The following is a 16704-nucleotide window of genomic DNA, read 5'->3' as shown; positions in this document are numbered from 1 at the left end:
TATCTCTCCCAAAGAAAAGATATATTTCAAAATTCCATTTGTTAATTTTCACTCAGAAAATATTTGTTCAGAAAATAATTACTGTTCAGAGATCTCACCACAGGTTTTCTACTCAGTGTGAGCCACATATGTTGGATTGGTTGGATTCATTTCAGAAAGTCATTGTGACGGTGTTTCAGCTCTTCCTTTTCAACTTGAATGTGGAGCTTGCCATAGCTGTACCCCCTGGTGCTTTATTCTGAAGTAGTTAATGCTTGCCTGCAAACATTTGTGATCAGAACTGAAATTTACATCCCTCTCCTGTCAAAGCACAAAGCTTATTCTATCCTGTCATGAGATTTCAAGCTACCTATTTAGTGAATCACAAGCACTATTTTATAAAATCATAGAATCATTGAGGTTGGAAAAGACCTCCAAGATCATCTGGTCCAACCACACCCCTACTACCAATATCACCCACTAAACCATGTCCCTAGGCACCAGGTCCAGCCTTTCCTTAAACACCCCCGGGGACAGTGACACCACCACCTCCCTGGGCAACCTGTTCCAGTGCCTGACTGGATTTCTCTCTGAGAAGAAATGTCTCCTAATTTCCAACCTGAACTTCCCCTTGATTTCTCAAAACATAGTTGCACATAAACCAGCAGATGAGTTTGAGAGCTCGGTCAGTAAGTTTATTAGATATATTTGTTTTATTAGATATATTTGTTTTCATTTTTCACTAAGATTATATCATTTCACTAAGATTATTACTTTTCATTTTAGTCCTCAGATGAAGGAGTATCACTGTGATTTGGTTCATCAAGAATAGATGGCGTACCAGCTACTGAACTCATGAGGGGTACAGTTTCTGAGATTGAGCCTTTCTTGTGTGAGTCACTGTGCATATCTAATGCTTTTACCCCACCCTGTGCCTCCGAAGCTGGTCTCTGCTGTTCATGTGAGCATCTGAACATACGACAAAAATTCCTGCAACACAGAACAAAAATAACGTTATTCTGACTAGGGGAATTCAGCGGAAACTTAACAGATACCACTGAAGATGGGTAACAAATTACTCAACTTCAATTTTTTCAAGATTTGAACTGACAAAGAGGTACATTTCATCTTATAATGAAATACTTAGTACACAGACTCCTGGAAATAACATAATTTATATTTTTTTATAATTTCTACTTTTACTTTTCATTTGCCTGTGCAGCCTTTCCCAGCCTTTATCACATTTTTGTGTATTTTGTAATCCTATGTTTGGAGTGGAATTTAATTTTGTTATCCAAAAACCTACAGTCTGTCAATAGCTGTTATTTGTTGGGGGAGGTGTTCTACCAACCAAAACACAACCTAGTAATTGATAGAATATTGTAGGACCTTATTGCTGTACCTGCCTCTGGTTCGCTGAGAGTTCAGAGGTGTTCTAAAGGGATCTAAATATTGGACATGGTACATGACTGGAAAACTTACCCTTTTGGAATTCTGTGCTTGATAAAAATCACACAAAAGAATATCATAAATATTAGGTAGATGACAAGACCTGTAGATGATGCAATAAGCATTACTTGCGCTTTAAAGTCTTCCTGGCTGGTTTCTTTGGTTGCGTTCCTTTGGAGCAAATCAGCATTGTCTGACACTACAACAGTAAAGCACATCACACTACTAGTATTTGAACAGGTAATGCGCTGCGCAAATGGACATATGTAGAAACAGATTATACATATGCATTTTGCAAATAAACGTGAGCACGTCCTAGTAAAACGACTAGTTCTACAAAAACACAGATCCATGTTTAGTTGTCAATAACTTGGCCCAAAGTACACCTCTTCCAAATTTTCTAGACATGACTTTTATCCACCATCAAGGGAAATTCTGACAGAAGTTTAGCAGCTCCATCAACTGTAGTATTTTGAGTTACTAACTGTAGTTTGTATTTTGAGTTTCATTAAAACTCATTTTTTCATCTATGAGGAGAGAGGGGTGTCTTAAGTTATCTGTGGAACCATTGATTCTGCATATTCCTAGTTCTCTGTGTCCAAAACCCATCAACACTGCTACGCCATATTGTTAGTTGGCATTTCTTGGAGAACTACATCACTTCAATGGTATCTGAGGTAATCCCTTTTACCAGAAACAGGTTTTGATTGGTACATACCATCAGAAGGTACAGTAAATTGTCTGTCATTCTTGCTGGTCATCCTTGCTGAGGTTAGGAGGGATACAAAGATGAGCAACATGCCTTTTATAGCAGAAACAATGCTGCTTTCCCAGGGGTTCTTATGGTCCCTGTGGCTGCTGTCTCCGGCCACCTCCCGGACTGTGATGTCACCATTGTCCCCAGAGCCTGGCTGGACAGGGGATCCTCAGGGGACATGGCGGGGAGGATGGCACGTCCTGGAGACATCACACTTGTTCCTCCCTCTGACAGATGCATGTGCAGAGGGCCCTGTGGGCGTGCAAGGATGGAAATCTCCACTCTAACTCCTTGCTGAGGTTGGACGTCGTGCTTAGGGACATGGTTTAGTGGGTGATATTGGTCGTAGGGGAGCGGTTGGACCAGATGATCTTGGAGGTCTTTTCCAACCTTAATGATTATACGATGTTATAACTGTTACAAATGCATATTTACAATTATAACATTTTTGTCCATACTCATTGAAGACTCCATTGCTTCAAAACGCAATGTTCTTTGTTTAGATAGAACAGATCGCAGCCTTCGAGGAATATTTGTTGTGACTAATTATAAACAGATTAAAAACCTAGGAAAGGTCTTGATCTACCAATATCTGTCAAATTTCTTATGTGACTGTCACTGTGCCAGAATCTTTTAAAGAAATGTTAGGGCATGAGAATCTAACTTATGTGAACTAAAAGACAAAACAGCATAAAAAAGATGAAAAAGACAGTTCAAAGCACAAAACCCTATGATGTTTGCCTGGCTTCGGTGCTTTACTTATGTGAGCGACGTCCCCGCCCTCTGCTAGCAGAACTGTAGTTCTTCACACAAGCAATAGAGCCGGCCTAAAAAGCATAAGTGACAAAGCTCCCTCTGCTGACTACAGAAAGAAAAGTCACTCGGTTTTTACAATGGTAAATGAAAAAATAAGAAAGTCGGGGAAAGAGTCTTGCAGAAGAATGTGGAGGAAAAAGCAAAGGCTGAAAACAACGTGATTACGCTAGGAAAATACGTCCGTATTTAGTGAATGCTTTTTTAATCAGCATTCACATAAAGTGGTTTGCTGCTGACCCACATTATCCATGTAAGAAAGAGTTTTAAAGTTGATGGAATAATTCAAAGACTGGAAGGAACAGCATTTGTGGTGTGGCACATACAGGTCCCAGTGTGCAGCTTTGGAAGTTCACAGCTGAGTAAAATGAACTGTGATCTTAGCGCACCATCGCCCTTCCTAGAAACATTCATTTCTGAGGGAAACAGTCACTAATTTTTAAAATTTGCATTTTGACATGAGCACGTGAGCCCTTGTTGATGAAAGACCTCAGGGAGAAGAGCTTTGCTTTCTGGAGACACAGAGAAGTTCAAGCATTCTCCCAGCTAGACTGTATTCAGGTGACATATCACCTGCTACAGCTGAGAGGAGTAACACGGAGGAGACTTTTAGGAGATAATTCCCTGCACAGTCATTACCAACAGCCCACAAACCTGTTTGCAAGAATTTTGAGTTGAACCGAATGGCAGCCCTATGATTGAGCATAGCACAGTTACAGGAAAAAATTAGGATTCATATCCAAAGCAGCCTACAAGTGATTGACTGACAAGTCAACGTCAAGAGCTACCAGGAAATTTGTGCTGCAAGACATGAGCAAATGTGATTTAGAGCTCAGAGCTGAGTTAACAAAATGAGGCAAAATGGAGGTATCCAGCTCCAGAGCCTTGCTGGTTGGGGCAGTGTTGCCTTCACTCGCAGGAGGTATGTGCTGGTGGAGAACCTCTGTTCCAAGTAAGGAGCTGAAGGAGAAGGTCAGCAGGCTCTGCAGTTCCAGATCCAATGAGAAAGAGCTTGACAGAACCATCTCCAAACAAAAGTCTGAGCAGCCAGCTGTCCCAGAGAAGTTAGTGCTCATCGGGCTGGGAAACGGTGGCTCTTTCAATGCTGAAGGCTGGGAGCTGGTGACTTCTTGCACCAGGAGGCTCATTCCTGCTCCACCTGTAGAGCTGCAGCTACAGATCATGTTCAATGTCCTGGCAGCAGTGGAGGGTCTAGGAGCTGTGTCCAAGAAAGTCATCAAGCCCACAGTGCCGGAGCCTTGCAGCAGCACCAGGAGGAAGCGGCAAGTGTTTCTAGTAGGGAGCTCCTGCTGCAGGGACAAGTGTCCCACCTGGTGACCTGATCTGCTGTGGAGGTAGGCTGCTCCTTGCCAGGCCTTGGACATTGTGGAGGGATTGCTGCTGTTTGTCTAGCACTTGGACCAGCAGCCTCCCTTTTGTCCCATGTGGACACCAGGGAGGCTGCCAGGGGGACCTGGAGCATACTGTCTTCTGCAAATGCATGGTAAAATATCTAGACAAGCATCCCTGTGAGGAATAATCTGCAGCCAAAAGCACAGGCTCAGGTGAGGATCTCAGTGAATTACCATTTTTATTCATGATTACAGTAGTGGGCGTCCTGCAAGCAGGAATGCACAGAAGTGCAGCGTAGCCCTATATTCCCTACTGCCTGACGCTTGATTCCTCCCCTGTTTCCTCCCTGGCTGAGTACTACAGGTTCACAACCTACCTGACAATTGTTACTATGCCCTGTATGTAAAGTTTTATTTGACCAACTGTCTCCTTTTTTTTTTTTTTTTTTTTTTTTTAATTGGAGGGGCCCATGATTTCATAGCTTCTTGTTCTTGCTGACTCCATCACTGCTTGTTTTGTTTTTCTTAGCCATCCTCCTTATTTCAGGACAGTGGGACCTTCCCCTGCCCCCTTATCTGCTTAACACACCCCGCACTGTTATGCCTCCGCAATCACCTTTGAAAATTCAGGGTTAGTGGAATTTCCCAGTGCAAAAACACAACTATAATTCTTACATCTTCACTGATGTTTAAATTTCTGATGTGCTGGAGTACAAGCACAGGCAATGTTGCAGTTCATCTAACCTACCATTGTACTTCTACGTGCAGCATGTACTAATTACTGCAGTAGTACAGCTGGAGTACTGAGGCCAGCCAAGTCACTGTGCTGGGTGATCGATAAATGGCAGCCTGGGCCCCACACCGTGCATTCTGAGTTACCTTTTGTTTTCTTGCAGAAGGGACAGGTGTCAAAAGTAGAAGTCGCACAGCGTAGGTCTCTACTAGAGGTACCAGAGAAGATTTAGATCGCCCCTTACTTAGAAATGTCCAAAAATATTTTCAGAACTGACATTAGCTCATATATATAGCCTAAGCCATCTTCTAGCATTAACCACAGGACACTGAAATTAAATCCAGGTGTATGTTATGTATGCATCTTGCTTCCTTATGGAGAAGGAGACACGTATATCTGAATTACACATATAATGTAAAACATGTTTAATTTCAGCGTGTTTGTTCTTGGCTCTCCTGCAATTGGTTAGCAACAACCTAATTGTCTTATTCCGTACTTTTCTCACTTAACCATAGATCACAGATTCTCTTCTATTTTCATCTTTCAGGAAATAATTATACTGCCTGTCATTTTAATGAATAAGCACTGCTACAAGATCAAAGTTAATGAGCTCCAGCCTCTTAAATTTATGTCATGGCCTTTGAAAACGCATTACTTCCTACACATAAAAATATGTTCTATTTAGGACCAGCTCTTTGTCTCTTTACCCTCCTTGAGAGCTCCAGAAGGGGCCCAGATGAGTGTTCACTACAGCTGGTGAACACCTCCTGCCCCTGGAGGGTGTTCTTGGCCCAAATTAGATCGTTTTCTATTATTTCCTCACTTGATCTTCCCCAAAACAAGTGCCAGAGGAGGTTCTAACAAAAACAAATGAATCAAAACCCCAGAACAAAATATAATGTGGGGAGTTTCATACTAACTGCTTAGAAAACTCTTAAGTCTATTTCATTTTGCTCATCAATCAGATAATTAGATTTCTAGTTAAAATCTGCCAACAGAATTGTGTTGCATTTCACTTTGAAAGAAATATAATTTTTCATCTCAAAACTGAAAAGCAAACTAGTGACTGCACAGCAGCCTCAAGCACTGGCAGCTCCAGTGCCATTTCTAGCATGCTGATACCTTGCTGAAGGTTTACTCTGAGCAGGGTTTTAGGAATTTGCTCTTATGAACAGGGGTTTGACAACTAAGAAAAAGGCTTGAAAACTTCAACCTGCTGAAAAAAACAACACATGATTTCAACATTTCCTCATCTTTTTCCACATCACCTTAGGCTCAGAGCAGGAGGTAACACTTTCCAGTTGTTTCACAAGGAGAAGATAAATCTCCCACTTTATGATCCTACTTTCTTTCAGTGGATGAAGCACAAATCTTCCTCCCTCCCTCACTCGCGGTGCTGGTTGCGCTGCTCTATACCTCTCTCATTTCTTTTAGCAAAAACAGAAGCTTTTTCAGCCTTCTGAAGGTGGTGCACAACAAACCCTGTCCGGATCTGATGCAAGCCTCGGGGAACAGCCAACTTGCTGGAAAACTGGAGCGTTTTGAATGAATGCACCAGGCCCACTACGAATCCTGCAGAGCCATCTGAAAGCTAAGAAGAGGAAATGTCAGTAAGAATTAGTCCCACTTGTTATTCCAATCTGTTTAATGAGTAAACTGCTGCAGTAAGGCTTACTATACCACTTGCTTTACAGAGGCCAAATTTTCAGACATTTGGTTAAATTCACATGCAATTTCAGGTATGTTTTTGTTCCAGTGGTTTAATCTCATTTCAGAGACCAGTTTGACCTGTTACAACTCGCAGAAGTACATCAGAAGTGACAAGCTGAACCCACGGAGTTTCCCAGCACCTGACGTGAGGGTGCCAAAAACGGGAGAACAAGCTGATTTTTGATACCGTTCTCCAGGCCTGTTGAGTACGCCCATTATGTCTTGTTTTCTTTGCTAAGTTGTGTTTCTTCTCTGCTGCTGCACTCTGTATTTAGGAATTCATCTTTTTCTCACAGAGTGGTGTAAAAGATGTTTCATGTGGGTGCATCCAACGAAGTCAGCATGTGAAATGCGAGCTAACAGCAACGTAATGCTGTGTCAGGCTGGAAGAGCAGCTTTGCCACAGCTCCTGGTCATCTTTTAGGTCGTTTGAGGTGGGAACCCTGCCATCGTCTCCCTGCAGTCCCACTTCTCCCCTGCTGGCCTAGCTGGGCGAGCATCTGGGAGAATGCAGGGCCCAACCATCGCCCCACAGGGACACCACTGCTGTGCACAGGCCAGAGCATAGCACCCCATGCCCCTGGAGCACCACTTTCTCCTAATCCACCACAATGTGCACATCTGCAGAGCGCCTGGTATACAAAAGCCAGAATATTTGGGCTGGCCACAAGTTCCAGAGGAGGTCTCCAGCCCCACATAGAAGTGAGGGCCGTATGATGGCCCTGGTGCCGATTGCTGCTAGACCAGGGCACCTGGCTGCACCTCGCAGTTACCCCCGAGGGGATTACTGCCACTCAGGGCAGAGACCTGAGCACCACAAAGCAGTCAGTGTGGCCCTCGGGGCATGGCACAGTCCAAAGGCACAAAATCGGCACCCAAGGCCAACTCAGCGCTGTAGCCAGGAAGCCAAAGCAGTCAAAAACAGATGGAAAGAAATGAAAAGTCATCAGGACGGGAAAGGAGTACACGAAGTGAATGAGGAAAGTCTCAGGACCCCAAAAAACATTTTACCACAGGTGGGGAATCTAACACTAGAGAATGACCTCAGGAAGAAAAAAAAAAAAATGGAAACAGAAGTGGGTGAGGGAAGAAACACAATACAAAAAAATAAGGGAGGAAAGGGAGGTGTCCCTGGAGCCTGACACACAAACACAGCTAAAAGAAGCGTGAGCTGGTGGGGCCAGCTCCTCGGGGTCAGTGTGTGCCAGCCGGTGGCATGGCAGCTCCCCAGCTGGCCCAGCTTATCGGGCCCTTGGCTGCCCAGGGCCTGGCTGGTGCCAGCTGCAGAAACTGTGCCAGTCGTGGAGCCAGCGGCTGCCCGGTGCTCCATGCTCAAGCCACAGGGGCAGGAGGGAAGGCAGGGCCACCACGGGGGGGTACCCCCCTCAGGGGAGGTGCAGAGACACCACAGAGCTCTTGGCAGCAAGTATTTTTCTTTCTTTTTTTTTTAATTTTTTTTTTTTTTTTAAATCCAGAGCCAATGTCAGCAAGGAGCACCAGTATGGCTCTGTATTTGAGAGGACAAAAGAGATTCACCCAACCTGTAGCATCGCATGCATAGTAAGTGAGAAGTGGGACCTGGAATCTATCGCTGCTCTTACAGCCGGGGCTCTGCCTTCACGAGGCATCGTGGAGTAGTCTTGTACCCACTTCTTGTCTCATAGCATGCAGACAGCGGATTTATGACAAGCTGTGTCATATATTATTGCCAGTCAATGTGAGCTTTTGATTACTGACCTGGGAATTGAGGGGAAAATTAAAAAAAAAAAAAAAAAAACCACTTAGGGAAGAGGCACATTTTCCCTACTCCCCCGGGGCCAAGGTCAGCCAGAAATCCACTCCCTCATCTCCCAGCTCAACTCCCCTTGTTTCTGCCACACATTACACTCTGTTTTTTGTGCTAAACAAAATGCAGTGTCCCCTTACAGCCGCCTTACAGCAGACAGGTGTGTGACTTCTCCAAAAGATCTACGGAGTTGAACACCGACACCCTCCTGGAGGGCCCAGCCTTCCCTCCCCTTTGCTGTATCTATCCAGGGCTGCAAGGAAAATCTAGCGCAGGAGACAATAGCAAAATATGACCTGGTACTGTAATCTGCTAAGAACACCAGCTCTGCTTCCAAGGCTTCATGCATCAGCTTGAAAACTCACTGTAACAGCAGCCAGTTTGAGAAGGATAAATGCCATGCATTACATTTTTAAGGTTTTGTTGTTTTGTGGCTATTTATTTATTTGTTTAAATCCCCAAAGAGTTTGTAAACTAATAAATGTCATTTCTCTCCTTGTGCTTGATCATATTGTGACTACCTAAAAATTAAGCAAGCAGGCAGATTAATTGGGCATGGCATTAACACAGTTTTATGGTGGCAAATGGGAGACCAGGTGACTTTTTCTTAGGCCTAACTGTGCAGCTCTGACAGATGTGTGCTGCTGAAGCCACCTCAAGTGTGTGAAGTGTGAGAGTTACGAGACTGCATGGTTTGTGTGTTCCTCTGATCATTCACTAAGATAAACTCTCATCCAGTGAAGTCAAAAGCAGGTGATTCTCTCTTTCCATTAGCACAGCATAAATTGCAAATACATTTATTTCAATAACCACTCATCGGCAGGAATCAGAACAGAACAATTTGTGAAAGCGTCTGATTTCTACCTCCTGAGCCCAGGAGAGACCAAAAGACTGTGAGAGAAATGCACGCCATTGCAGCAAAAGGCTGCTAGACTGTGATGTAATTCTTCTTACAGCAGGAGAGTGGCTTGATTTACTGCTTCTGCAACGAGATGCCACCTCCCCTCCTAACCGCTGCCACTCCTTGTGTTGTATTTATTACTGAATGGTTGATAATTACATGGTGCATGGTTTTCAGGGACGTGGGCAACATGCGGCTTTTACTCTGCTGATAACGGTGCCATGCAAACACATGCACCTGGCGTGTGACACCTTCGGATTACCAGCCAATTAAATCAAATTGCTCTAAATTGCTGTGATCTATTAAATGCAATGCAAGGGCTCAAATCATGAGGTTCATCTGCCACATGTGAGAACCACCTTTTCAATCACGCAGAGCTCTCTGTCTTCCACGGCATCTCCTGCTTGTTTTCCCTCGCTGCTGCTTTGTGCTGGCCCTGGGAGCTGCACAGAGCACTGCATGCAACAGGGAAGGCCGAATCCTGCTTCACCACCGCATTGTGCAGCAGCAGACAATGCCACGCCATCCCAGTGACAGCAGAAGACACAGCTGACCCAACTTCTCCAGTGTAAGAGGCAGCCAGCCTGCACTCTCCCCTGCTGCTTCACTCCTGCTCCTGCTACTGCAGCCCCAGAGGCCTTGGCCTTCTTTGCTGCTGGGGATGGTGGATGGGTCATGGTAAGCTCAGTGTCCACCAGGCCCCCCAGGCCCTGTTCTGCCAGGCTGCTGCCCAGCTGGATGGCCCCAGCCTGTCCCCAGGTGCAGGGCTCTGCTTCTTTTATTAAACCCCACGGGCCTCCTGTTTTCTAATTACTCCACCCATCCTAGCATCCTAACACTCAGCTCCCCAAAGAGGAGCCCAAAGAGAGCTCCTCACCCCAAGTCTGGTGTCAGGTCTTCTCTCGTGGGCTGTCTCTGCCTATCCCAAAGCCACTACTGACCCCAGTTCCTTCTCCCTCGCCTCACTGCTCCCCTCCAGCTCCATAACTGACCCATGTCCAGCTCCTGCTCTCCCATTTCCCTGCAGCACCACAGGTGCCCCGACTCCCCTCCCCCTGCAGCTATGCTCCCGTACAGCACATAGGCACATGAATCTATCAAGAAATTTCACCCTGCAGCATGGAAAACACTAGCATTTTCCTTCCCAGAGAATTAAGATTCCAAACAACTTCACAACACTCCTGCGAGATTATGTTTCTTTTATTCGTGATATTTGGATTTTATAGCATCATCCACCAGGATTGATTTGAAAAGCAGTCTTTCACGGTGTCCTTTTCTTTTAATGACTATAGCAGTTAGTGTTGGTCTCTCTTCTCACACAGCTGAATCCCCATTTAACAACAAGCAGAACAAAAAGAGACTAAGACACATCTGACATTAAAAAATATTCAAACACCAAACAGCACTGATGAAAAGGAAAAGGAATTAAGCACTTATTTGTTAGAAATATCCCCTTAAAAATAGCAAAAGAAAAATACATATTCTGTGGGAATGCGTGGGGAGTATACGCGTACCTATTTACACACCGATACTTCCACATCAACATCCTCACCAAAACATACATGCACACGCACACACACATTAGACTGGAAAAGTAATTATTTTTATTTTTGTTGTTGTTGTTTTTTGTGTGTGTTGTTTACTTTTCCCCTGGGAGAATATTTTTGCATCTCTTTACTATGTTGTATCTGTCTTTAAAACAGGAAAACTAATTAAAACAGAAAAGAAGTAACTACTTTTAAGAGCTCAAGCTTATTTGATTAAAACCCTGAAAAACACTGCTTTTCTCGTTAGCATGAAATATATGAAAAATCAAGTTTAATCATTTTGGATTTAAATGTGTACCGCTACCAGGTTCTTACTACTGATTTGCCTTACTTTGCCCTTGGAACTACTTGTGTAATTATTAAAAAATGCCTTTAATTTCTCCCAAGATATAGGAAAAAAATGTCTGATCACTGTCCACTTGTCTACATCTGATCCCCCAGTGTTATCCCCTTTCTAAAGCACTTGAAGCATGTCATATAGTAGCAAACATATTCCTGTTTTATACATAGTGCATCCTGTTTTGCAGCGCTTGAAGGCAATTCCTGCCCTCTGCTTCTGCTCTTCTGAAGAGTAAATGGAAAACCAACCCATGGTGGTATCTCTTCAGAGGGCATAGGTGAGAGCTATCCCTTCTGGAGGCAGAGGGAGGCGAGAAAGCTCATCTTCAACACAACATCATCCTTGGAGAGGTACAGAGAAAATTAAGAGGCAGAAGGTCAGCTCTAAGACCTCACACCCAAGGTATTTTCAGAAACCCCAAGAACATGTAGGAATGACAAGAAGCAGAAGGAATGGCCTTTTGTGGGTGGCTCCAGAACGTGTAATTTATTCAACCCAAGTGCAAAGGTGCTGAAGACCCTGTTCCATATTTATGAGAGAAAGCAACTGGAGACCTTGGACCTTCATCTAGATCTCTCTGGCTGAGAGAAGGCCACCTTTAGCTGGAAACACCCTGGAATCCCCATTGGCAAGAGCAAAGACCTGAGAGGATATTGCTAACAGCGACTTGGCTACTTGCTTCCCAGATACCAAGGGCACCATTCCCCCCGTGTCCTTCCCACGCAGCCCTGGGAATTTTCCTGTGCATGATTGCTGCAAGGATGTTCAGCATTCACCCCTTAGGTCTCTGCTTTTCTTCAGTAGTTGTCTGTAGGTCCCACCGAGTTACATTAACTGCTTGTCTCCTGTCTCCCTGCCCTGTCATTAACGAGTCAGGAGAGTTGAACACCTTGTATGGTGCAAGCTTTGCTGCTTAGAGCTTGAGTTCTTGGCAAAACTCGTTTCCAGAGGTACCCACCTTCTCTCAAATCCAATGGAAATCATCAATTTCACTGCTATCAGCAAAAAAGCCCCCCAGTAGTCCCTGGGACTCTATCCTTCCTACAGCCCAGGAGAGGTTAAGATCTTTTTCAAGTTACGTTGTCACTGCAGTGTAGCACTAACCTATGTTCACACAAAGCAGCAGTTCATTACAAAATCCCTTATTACAGAGACAAATCAATGAAGGCTATTAAGTCTATAATCACTGAAGGCAATTTTGGTATCACAGGAGCCTTTCACACTCTGAAGTAAAGTTGGCTGTGGCCTCAATCAATTAAAGTGATCCCAATTACATTGCCTTGAAGCTCAGCACTAACAGCATCTCTTAAGGTAACTGCCAGACTCAAGAGATTTTTTTTTTTTTTAGGCAGGAAAAAAAAAAAGACCTAATTGACAGACTGGAAAGGTGAGTAAAAGAAACAAAATAAAACAAAACCAAACAAAACAAAAAACATAATCCCAGAACCACATGAAATGCTGTTAAAACACAGGCTGGGGAATGGTTAGGAACACATATAATTGGTAAGATCAAGCAGAAAGATTTTCTCAGTAGGCAAAATGAGTGCCTTTGCATACAATCACATTTAAGCTACGGCTCTCATAACATATCCTGAGGAATTGCATAAATCGGGACCTGTGATTAACAACCGAAACAAGACTCTGGATGTGGCCCTGAGCAAATTGCTGCCGAAGCTGGAATCTGTCAGATCTGGATCCAACAGGGTGCGGCCCCTCTCCTCCAGGGGAGGAGGAAACAAGGGAACACGGCACTGCCACGCAGCGATGCCACCTTCCGGACATCATTCCTGCCAGGACATCAAATACTAGGCACAGGAAAGGGAGAGATGGCACGAGATGGTGAGACCTTGGCCCAACACCTCTGCAGCAAAGGCAGGGCTTGTTGGGAGACAGCTGGGCAAAGGCCCAAGCCCGCCACGTGCAGGAAGTTTATTTCATCACCTGGCAAACTCCAGCCTGCCTCCTGGGTTCTCCACGGTCTCTCCAGCAGCAGGCAGGTCTGAGATGCCCAGACATGAGCCCACACTTAGCCTGGCACAGATGGGAAATGAGGAGGGTGCCAGGAAGCCGCTCCCCTGCCTCCTGCGCCAGGACTTGGGCCAGTAGTGCCCGTCACCACACCACGGGTGCTGACTGCAATAGCTACAGGCTCACGGGGAAAATACAAGCTGGAGCAAAGCACCAGAGCGAGTAACCAAACCGAGCACGTTCTGTGGCTGGTTAAGCTCCTGGGCTGGAAGGGCTTTTCAGTGAGACTCACAGGAATTTTGTCCAGGTCCAACACAAGTCCCTCAGGAGTCCTTCCACTCTGCGTTTCCCTCCTTTGTCTCGCAACACATGCTTCACCACAGAAGGGAACACAAGAGTTTAGGAAACTGAAAGACTGTGTTAGAAGAAGGAAAATACTCCAGCAGTTTTGCAAACACACTGAGATTAATGCATTTACAAGAAGATTATTTAAAAGTAACTAAAAGCAACTAGGAACAAATTCTGCTGTGTTTTCAGACTGCACTACAGCAATTAGACTGAAGACAGCACATGGTAGATAGCACAACAGAATGAAGAGTAGATTATTTTATGCATAAAATACTATCTTTTTCAATTTATGTAGTGCCTCTGATCTTTTCATTAATCTTTAGCACAGAGCATGGCAGTGCTGCCCAGCCATAGGATCACTAGATGGGACTGACTGCAGTGAAGTTCAAGCGCAGCAGGGCAGTGACCGTGCTCTTCGCAGCAGGGTAGGAGAAACCCTGCCACATGTAACTGATGTTGTAACTCCAGGCAGTCCTCATCCACACGTCCTGTGAAGTCTTCTTCTATAGACACGTTTATCCTCCGTCTTTAATATGAAGCAGCTAAGCTCAGTAGTAGCTACGGCAGTGAATTGCACAAGCTAGTTTTATCCTGCAAGAGTGCCAGCACCCCAGAAATTATATGTGTATTGCAGTCCCCAGAGAATTAACCTGATTGCAAAGACCACTGAAGGAGGTAGGACACTCCAGCCCAGTCCCTTGAAAGCAAAGGACAATGCTCCTTGTGTCGTCCTAAAGATGCAGAAGTGCCTCCACCTAGCTACATGGGATGTTCACAAAGGCCCTTTGTCCCAGCAAGGATGTGATCACCAACACTTACAAGCTCTGTTTTAAGCAAGCAAGCAAATCAGAATACACCACAACATGAGCTAGGAAAGGGTTGCTGTTATACTCAATTTCTGCTACACCCCTATTTCAAATGTCCCAGACACTGGATGTTTTACGAGATCTGCTTCTGAAAATGCCTCAGAAGAAATAAACAAAACCAACACACTTGAGGGGAAGGCAGCAACAGGGTTCAGCACTCACCAAGGAAGAGTAATCTCTCACTATAACAAAAATGTGCAAAATGCATTAGAAGGCACAGAATACATAGGCGTGTTCCACTTGATCCCCATTTATTCAGCTAAATCTCTCTTGCGATCTGTTAAGTATTGCTTATAAAAAAAAAAAAAAAGAAAAGAAAAGCCTTTTATTGGGCATATTTACATAGAAGACTGGATTTACTGCAATGTAGCCTTCCAGGCTGTCCACCAATGTGTTATTAAGTTGGACTGGGAAGTGCAGAAAAAAAATGTGAACTACTCCAGTGGGGAAAGGAGCCACACGGCTGGACACTGTTTAGACGCAACAGAGATTTTCACTCAGTCCCTCCTGCCCTGACAGTTATATTACTCATCTTTACTGTATCTTTATCTCCTGGTTAACAAAATTAAATTTATTTCTCCCTGAAAAGATAACACTTTAAGGTGAATGGGTGGGTTCTTTTCTCTAAGGGGATAGGAGGACATCAATTACAGGACAGATCAGTGCACTTCATAGGGTATTTTATGACAACGCTGACTACTGAATTGCTTTTTTATGTAATGCAGCAACACCGATCAGATTTCCTGTCCGTCACAGTAAGAATTCAAAGGCAAGACATCAACACTGCAGTGCTGTATCTGGATTCCTACTCATGTAGCTGGGATCAGAGGCTGCCCCTCTGTCACCCCACTATGAGTCACACTCAAGCACAAACCATCTGATCAGCAAACGGATGGGACTGGAAAGTCACGGCTCACTGGAATTTGGGAATGGTGGCCAAGCCTTGGGTGGTGGTGAAGGGAGGGAGACATGAAAGGCTGTGAGTCTTCTGCAATTCCAGGCTGCCGTGATATTCTGCCATGCTTACGAAACAAAGCACATACCAAGGAACAAAAGAAAAAGAAAACAACATTGCAGCTAATAATAGTCTTGTTTTAAAACAATGAATCTGGAGGTCAGCCCAGGGGCCCAAATTTCAGTAAAGCTTTAGCAGCAGGAAGATGGTCTGTCATCATTCGTGGCTGAAGAGGTTTCTTATCCCTAACATAGGAGCTAAAACTAATATGAAGTTGATTCTTCTTTTTCTCACTAACCCATGTTGCTCAGATGAGGTTCTAGCAGCATATTCAGGGTTAAGCACACAGACAGCAGTGGGAAGCTTTTGTGAAAGTAACTGTGGTTCCCAACTTCTCAGCTTTCCTGGATTAACAAGCAGGTTCATTCTGCGAGGGCTGTCATGTTCTTGAACTCTGCAGCAAGACGAAAATTGGACTTTGCTTTTCTTCAGTGGGTGTTTTTTAGTGACACATCCTGGTTGTCATCTCTTTCTGTAAAACAAGAAGGGGGATTAAATAGCAAAGGGCATTTGTTGTAAACTATGCATATTCCTCTTCCCAATTACCATTTCGACATCTGTGCAAACTCACCTAGTTTTATATGCCACCATCCTTCTGCTCCTCTCTGTCACTTTCAAGGACAATGAATGTAATTGGCAATTAGCATGCTGCATTCTGTCACTGTTGACAGCTTTAATACCTCACTAATTCCCTAGCCCTGCCATATAAATGGTGCTGCATCCCACACAAAAGGAATAAATCAACTGAAAACGTACTCCGAGGTAGAAAACTTCTAACTTAACGTAAGAAAAAGGATTCCAACTGTTGTCACTGCACCTGCAGCCAACAGGAAACGTGGAGATACATTTTTACCTAATAATTTCTGCCTGCACATGGACACACAGGGCAAGGCTCTTCCAGGACTCGACCAGAGCTGTGGAATTTGACTATGATGGCATCTGGGAGTATTCAGACTGCATTAGGAACTGGGGCCTGGGATCCACGATAGGATTTTATTTGATTTGACTTATTTACAGGCATTTTGATGCACACTGTCTGGTAGCTGACTATCCTATTCTATACAATCCTTCATGCTGGTCAGCAGAAATGCTGGAAAGAATTATCAGATGGATCTGTTCTTTTCTAACTTCCTGTCAGAA

The 16704-nt window shown here is 44.3% G+C and overlaps 1 protein-coding gene and 1 long non-coding RNA gene across 5 annotated transcripts in view; one reads left to right on the top strand and one right to left on the bottom strand.

Moving 5' to 3' along the window:
- Window positions 1–2346: 2346 nt before the first annotated feature.
- LOC121062002 lies at window positions 2347–9032 on the top strand. Of its 3 annotated transcripts, none has more exons than XR_005815367.1 (4): window positions 2347–4563; window positions 6539–6689; window positions 6859–7227; window positions 8269–9032. It is a non-coding gene; the product is annotated as an uncharacterized LOC121062002 (long non-coding RNA). The 3 variants fall into 3 exon arrangements; XR_005815368.1 differs by lacking the exon at window positions 8269–9032 and having other exon boundaries at window positions 6859–6994; window positions 7090–8205; XR_005815366.1 differs by lacking the exon at window positions 8269–9032 and having other exon boundaries at window positions 6859–8205.
- A 1630-nt stretch (window positions 9033–10662) lies between these two features.
- The window catches only part of MOB3B (MOB kinase activator 3B), an 86932-nt gene continuing 80890 nt past the window's right edge, over window positions 10663–16704 (bottom strand). For both annotated transcript variants that reach the window (XM_040541527.1, XM_040541529.1), the window contains one exon: window positions 10663–16036. In XM_040541527.1, the coding sequence (XP_040397461.1) occupies window positions 16007–16036 (30 nt within the window). In that variant the 3' untranslated portion in view covers window positions 10663–16006. The remainder of the gene's footprint in view (window positions 16037–16704) is intronic.

The sequence above is a fragment of the Cygnus olor genome, chromosome Z (genome assembly GCF_009769625.2).
Source record: "Cygnus olor isolate bCygOlo1 chromosome Z, bCygOlo1.pri.v2, whole genome shotgun sequence".
Taxonomy (NCBI): domain Eukaryota; kingdom Metazoa; phylum Chordata; class Aves; order Anseriformes; family Anatidae; genus Cygnus; species Cygnus olor.
This window is presented reverse-complemented; position numbering and strand designations above follow the sequence as displayed.